Below are 7,199 nucleotides of genomic sequence, written 5' to 3'. Positions count from 1 at the left end.
CCATTTCCATCCTTTTAGCAAAATCTACCACCATCTGCCCTTCCACATTCCTCTCCTTAAAACCATACCTACCCATCACCTCCTCATCACCTCTGTTCCCTTCACCTACATGCCCATTAAAGTCTGCCCCAATCACCAATCGTTCTTTCCTAGGTACACCATCTACCACTTCATCTAATTCACTCCAGAATCTTTCTTTCTCCTCCATCTCACAGCCAACTTGTGGAGCATAGGCACTGATGACATTTATCATCATCCCTTCAACTTCCACCTTCACGATCATCACCCTATCAGAAACTCTCTTCACCTCCACTACACTCTTACTGTACGCTTCCTTCAGAATCACCCCTACACCATTTCTCTTCCCATCCACACCATGATAAAACAGTTTAAACCTACCTCCAATGATCCTGGCCTTACTCCCTTTCCACTTGGTCTCCTGAACACACAGCATATCTACCTTTCTCCTCTCCATCATATCAGCTATCTCTTTCCCTTTACCCGTCATAGTACCAACATTTAAAGTACCAACCCGAACCTCTACTCTCCTACACTGCTCCTTTTCCTGCCGTCTCTGTAGACACCTTCCTCCTCTCCTTCTCCTCCTTCGGCCAACAGTAGCCCAATTTCCACCGGTACCCTGTTGGCTAACGATACCTGTGGCGGTTGTTGTTAACCCGGCCTCGACCGATCCGGTATGAAATTCTCATTTGTGATCCGCATATTTGATTTGGCACATGTTTTACGCTGGATGCCCTTCCTAACGCAACCCTCCCCATTTACCCGGGCTTGGGACCGGCACTAAGAGTACACTGGCTTGTGCCCCCCTAATGGCTGGGTTGAACACATGAGAATGATTTGGTCTTTAAATATTTTGTTATGGTTAGTGGAGATAATACAGTAATACAGATCTCTTCCTTCTCTGCCTGTTGAACTGTTGAACTCTGATGAAAGTAGTTTTAATGACCTGGCAGTGTTTCAGTTTTTTTTTCACTCCACTGCTTGAATACATGTCTGACACACTGCAAGTCAATAAACATACACATTTATAAACATCCTTTATCTTGGCACATCTACAGAACATTCCACATACCAGTGCCATTAAAATACCTGACAAGGAGTACAACATGATTTTATTTCTGTTCTACAGGTCGGATGTACAGCACTGTGTGTCAGATGTTAACACACATCCACACAGTTGCTGATGTCTGAAATTTACACACTCATTAATATGATTGATGAACACACACGTGACACTAATTAACATTTTTTTGGTCAGAAATTTTGGACCACATGACTAACAGGTGATTCTTGTTGCCTTGCTGTGTTCTGTTAGTTCTGAATGTTTAATTTTGGGTTTGGTATCAAAATTAGATCAGATCATGAAGAAGATAGAAGAACACTTCACATAGCTGCTGCACTAAACCTAAACAAGTCTTAAGTGTGGACATGTTTTTCTACAAAATGAGTTAAAGGTGGAAATGGGTGTTGGAGCAACTTTCCTAAAGATGAGGTCCAGTTTTCCTCTAATCATGGGACACAGTCGCAGTTCACAGAAGATCAGAGGTTGAGAAAGTGCAATGAATGAACAGATACCTGTAGCTGATTAAATGTAGCTGGTCTCAGGTGGGATGAATGTGCTCATTTTCTCTGACCATGTTTAAATGCCATATACAACATATTTATGGCATTTTTATCAGATGCCCTTATCCACAACTATTTACAACTGAGCAGTTGAGAGTTAAAGGCTTTGATCAAGTTCCCCACAGTGGCAAATGTTTGATGCTAAGATTTGAACCTGTGTCCTTCTGATAAATAACTATTGAGCTACAACCTTCCCCTTTTCTTAATCATTTACCTTTACTTCCTGCCGTGTCAAAGACTGGCTTAGGGGATGTGGCTTAATCTCTTACTTAACATATTACTTCATGCTGTTAAAAATCTGAAGTATCCTAAATGTGTAATTTCCATTGTACACAACAAACTTACACAAACTAAACATTGGGAAAGGTATTGGTCTGTTTGCCCGAGATTAAACATTATGTGGCTTCTGCTGATGTGGCTGCAGGTTTCACAACAAATAGTGCATAGACATATATAAAGAAATAGACACACAGGTCTATGTACAAAACTACAATGGCTTTAAATGTATCAAATTGGATTTATATCATAATTTACCCAGAGAATATTGATGTACCGGTTCGTTCCTTTATTTATATGTAAAATTATATTTTCTAAAAAAATTATTAATATAATTATAGCTGTATATTATTTGTAGATAACTTAGCAACCAAGTATAACATAACAAATAAACATTCATATCGATTTATAAATCATTTTATTTATATCTTTACACAAATATATCATATCAATTTATAAATGTACTTTTTACCACAGTGTTTCTGCAAATTCTGTGAAATTACTGTGCAGCATTTAAATTTTGCGGCAGTGGTTTTACCCCTCAACACATCCTGTTGTATTTCAGCGTGAAAACGAAACTATAAACCTACATTTAAAAACCGTTGTGTTATCTTTTACTATTATATACATTAGTTTGATGAACATTAAAGTGTGACAAACATGCAAAAAAATGTAATCTGGAAGGAAACACTTTTTCACACCACTGTATGTATATTTAAAAACATGTATGCAAGTATAAAGCATGCATTGTGTGATGTAAAAACTGGAAGACATGCATGTTGTTTTTTTTTGTTTTTTTTCTTTTTTTTGTGAAGGGGGTGGCGGGGCAGTGGGTAAAACAGGCAGCTGTATTATATTTATTGTAGTACTTGGCTCAGTGCTGCTCACTTTTCTAAACTTAAAGTTTTTTTAATACCTTTAGAAATAAGAGACGAGATCTTTTCAGACACACAAGTGAACCTTTATTTAATAAACAGGATTGACATTTCAACCAGAAAGCAGGTACTTTCACAACAAAACATATGGAAATACATATTGAAATCCCCCGAATTGCGTTTGACACATAACTAATTTGTTTAGCTGATTTTCCCGATCTCTCGAGGAGAGCATGATAGACCAAAAAACTTACAAAGAATTGTTTTTACGGAGTTTTATGTTGAAATAATGAAATGTATTAATAAAAATTTATTATTTATTACAGTACAGTACTGTACACATAAAATAGCATTTTTGGGGTGGCAGCCCTTTTCGCTTATCGCGGTAAACGGGGGATTACTGTAATAAAAAAAAGCATTTCAGGAGGATTTAAAAAAAAGACAACAATATATAAGCCTGAGAAATATCCAGCAGTTTTTGACTGGACTTTTTTGTAATCATTGTTAACATCATTTTCATCAAACAGTCAAATACAAATAAAACACTGAATCACATGATTAAAATGCCATGTTTACATTTTTGAACAGGATATGAAACCACAGTTAACTGGGAAACAAGCAAGCGAAACAAAAGAAAAAATGGCATGTTGTATTACACAATACAATAACTGTGGCTTTCCATCAGTGTAAATTTCATTAGAAGAGAATGGATGAGAGCAGAGGAACAAGCATCAGGAGGAAACTCAATTTGTAGCTCTCAGCACCATTACACAGGTTCCCATCACAACACTGAATGTTTGATACACCCATTGCTGATGTACTTATTGATGCAGAAGCAACGCAGAAGCTCTTGGATGCACATCCTTTCGCTGACACAGTATTGCCCCCTTGTTGAACTGAGAGCGAGAGAGAGAGACAGAGGGAGAGTTCAGAAATACCTAGTTTTAGCCAGGTGCACTGTATAATTTTTATTTTTTCACCCAAAAAGATTCATAACACACGACAAATATGATTATGTTCACCTGATAAACTGACGCAGCGTTCTTCGTCTCCTTCACAGTTCACTGTTCCATAGCAGCCTTTATCATCGCAGGTGTAACACATTCTCCCATTGACAGGCTGCTTCTGAAGAGCTTCACATAGAAATACAATCAAACAAAAAGCTCACTGTGTCTCAAACATGATCAAGAATTACTGCAAGAATATCTAAAGCTAGCTGGCTAACATGCACTATACAAAATTAGTTAAAAAAAATTACATTTATCAATATAAAATATTAATAAAATAATTTAAAAAAAAGAATACTTTATGATTTTTAAGCGTGTATTTTACCTGGAAGTTTTTCGGTGTTGCAGAGAGGGGTACTGCAGCATTTGCCGTTGTAGGTTACTTTCGTAATTCCCAGGTTCATACTTCCGTTTAAACATGTATCTGCTGTGCTGCAACTCTGCATATTAACATCTTGGATCTTTGTATTGCCTAGAGAACAGTTCACATATCAGGTTATTAGCCCAGTCCTCGGACTGATCCATAACTGTTTTACAGAACTAGTATACTGTAGCTTAATACTTTATTACTGTTAATAAATATCAAGTGTACATTTATAGTTTGATTTCTTTTCGGATATTTTTGTTCTTTTTGCCATCTTAGCATTCGCGTGCCACCAGGAAGCCTCAGGGCCTCAGCACTAAGAGAATTTTTTAACTGTCTTTTGTATTTAAGTAGCATTGTTGGGAAGTTTGAATGTTTTCCCTAATATGGTATTTCTTAGACCTGTTGGTCCCCAAACACCAGGCCATGGACTGGTCTTGGAGCCACACAGAAAGAATGAAAACAGTTACAAATTTTTGTTATTCTTTTGTTATTTTATAAAAAAAAAATTTTTAGTTACAACTTTTTCCTGTGCCAATTTTTGGCAATTGTTTTAAATTAAACTCCCTGAAGTATGATTACTTGAAAATTTAAAAACGCTTGGGGACCAAAAGCTTGGGAACCACTGCCTTAGCTTGTTTGCTGAGGACAGACTTTCCTTAGTTTGATCAGTTTTAACAGATTTGAGAAACAAACAGTTATGTAACAGGTTTTGTTGCTACATTTTTTTTTACATCCTGGGGTGCAACTAAGTTTCTTTTTGGCTTGGAACCTCTGATTCTGACTTTAACAACCAGGAACCAGAACTGGGACAAAGCTAGGTAGCAGTCACGTCCTTCTTCAGTGAAATGTTACTATATAGTTTTACAGACACTATAAATTTTATAATTTTAAACATAGAATATTTTGGTCTCTCTAATGAGGAGAGACTCACTTTAGAACACACACTGACATATACTTCAATAACTACTTGTATATTAAAAGCCTGCAGTGGCGCCTTTGTGACTACTTCGGCTTTCCACATTCGCCGCCGCAGAAAGTGCGCAGTGAATAATGGCACTGTTGCGACACAGGGTCACGCCTTTATTAGTGACAAGCTTTGGGAACTTTTTCTTTTTCTAAGTTACACCAAGAATTAAAGAAAAAAATAAACTGAACAAAGATGTAAAAGAAAATGCATGCTATTAAAGAAAAAAACGATTAAGCTCAATATAATGTTTAATAATTTTTTAAGCAAATATATATACTTTAATTGTTGGGAATTATTTCTTTCACATACCCACGTAGACAGAAGTGGTCGAAGTGAAACACTGATCAGGGCAAGATTTCTCTTGACAATTTGTTAATCCTGGCAGACACTCATAACAATTCAGTGACCATGCTGAGAAAGGAAAAAAATTAGAAGAGAAAATGAAAAACATTTACATGATCTGATTGCTGTAATTTGCTGTAATAAGTTGCATTACCTGGGGGGAAAAGCATGCAGATGAGCAGAAGAGTAACTTGAGTCGTCATATTGATGCTTTTGTAGAAGTCAATGTTTGATGGGCAACAGAGGGAATGAAATAAAAGTGAGCTCTGAAACAGAGTCTGGTTTTATAGGATGTGTAGTGATTGTTTGCAAAGTAGGAGGAGTTTCATACGTTTTATTTCTTGAAAAAGTGAGACTTTGTATTTGGCTTTTCGTGAAAACCACTGGCAGAAGATCAAATGGGCACCAAAAAAAATCCATTATGTAGTAACTGTACTGAGTATTGACACTTATGCTATCTTTATTTCTTGATCTACTGAACAAGCACAAGGGTGTGTTTTTAATAGATATGTATATAATAGATATATGATGATGTTTTAAATGTGATACCTCAAACTACAGGAATCTCTAAAATCTCTTTAAAAACCTGACAAAGAGAAAGTCAATACATTTGAAATATCATCATATGAACTTCCTGGGCTGTTCAGACAAACAGCAAATTGTGTCTCATCTGAGCAATATCTAAAATATTATTTTGTAGATATTTGAACATCCCTTATGCTTTATCAGGGATACAGTTAATACTTAAAAGTCAAGTCAAGTCAAGTGTATTTCTATAGCGCTTTTCACAAGACATTGTCTCAAAGCTTTTTTGGCTTCTCCCATTAGGGGTCGCCACAGTGGTCTCCGCACCCCCCTGTCCTCTACATCTGCCTCTTCCTACCTGCATGTCTTCCCTCACCACATTATTTTCCTCCTTCCTGGTGTCTCCATCCTCAGCATTCTCCTACTGATATACCCCATGTCTCTCCTCTGCACATGTCCAAACCATCTCAATCTCACCTCCCTCACCTTGTTTTCAAAACGTCCTACATGCTCTGTCCCTCTAATAAACTCATTTCTAATCCGGTCCATCCTCATCACTCCCAACAAAGCAATTTAATTTAGTCAAATCAGTATATTATAAAAAGCATCAGTATATTTATATTTATAAGTGCAGTGACTTCAGGTTAGGAGGTCATGGATGGGCCAAGGCCTGGACAATGACTGAGTCACATGGTACTTTTTTTTTTACTTTGCATTTTGCTTTATTTTATTATTAATAACAGAATATAAATAAAATCTGTATTACATGTACAGGCACAAACCTGACCCAACAGAATGTATAGAACTCTGTAAGAACTGCTTAAAATAGTAGAATAGCATAGTTAGCGCTACAGCAAACTAATAAATGTAATTCAGGAGAGGATAAAGGAGAGCAAAGGGATGATCATGAGGAGTAAACTTGTTGTGACAGTCTCAGCAGCGTTACACAGATTCCCCTCACAGCACTGTACATTAGATAAACCCATTTCTGTCATGTTTGCTGATCCTGATGCAAGGCAGACATTTCTGGATACGCACCCTTTCATGGACATGGGTTTCATTTCATGTTGAACTAAAGGACACAATTAAAGAGAGAATGAGAGAGAGAGAGAGAGAGAGAGAGAGAGAGAGAGAGAGAGAGAGAGAGAGGGGGGGGGGGGAGAAAGAGAGATAGAGTGTGAGAGAGAAAGAGAGAG

General features: G+C 37.0%; 1 protein-coding gene across 1 annotated transcript; it reads right to left on the bottom strand.

Annotated features, from left to right (window-relative positions):
* Positions 1–2,859: 2,859 nt before the first annotated feature.
* LOC310715058 (uncharacterized protein) lies at positions 2,860–5,801 on the bottom strand. Its single transcript, XM_083521205.1, has 5 exons — positions 5,633–5,801; positions 5,446–5,547; positions 4,128–4,274; positions 3,818–3,928; positions 2,860–3,691 (listed from the first exon to the last, which is right to left on the bottom strand). Exons 1-5 carry the CDS (start codon positions 5,679–5,681, stop codon positions 3,492–3,494), a joined length of 609 nt encoding a protein of 202 aa, XP_083377331.1. The 5' UTR covers positions 5,682–5,801; the 3' UTR covers positions 2,860–3,491.
* Positions 5,802–7,199: the final 1,398 nt, after the last annotated feature.

The sequence above is a fragment of the Silurus aristotelis genome (assembly GCF_946808225.1).
Source record: "Silurus aristotelis genome assembly, chromosome: 19".
NCBI classification, from domain to species: Eukaryota; Metazoa; Chordata; class Actinopteri; order Siluriformes; family Siluridae; genus Silurus; species Silurus aristotelis.
The sequence above is the reverse complement of the archived record's forward strand: the minus strand, read 5'-3'. Positions and strand labels throughout refer to the sequence as shown.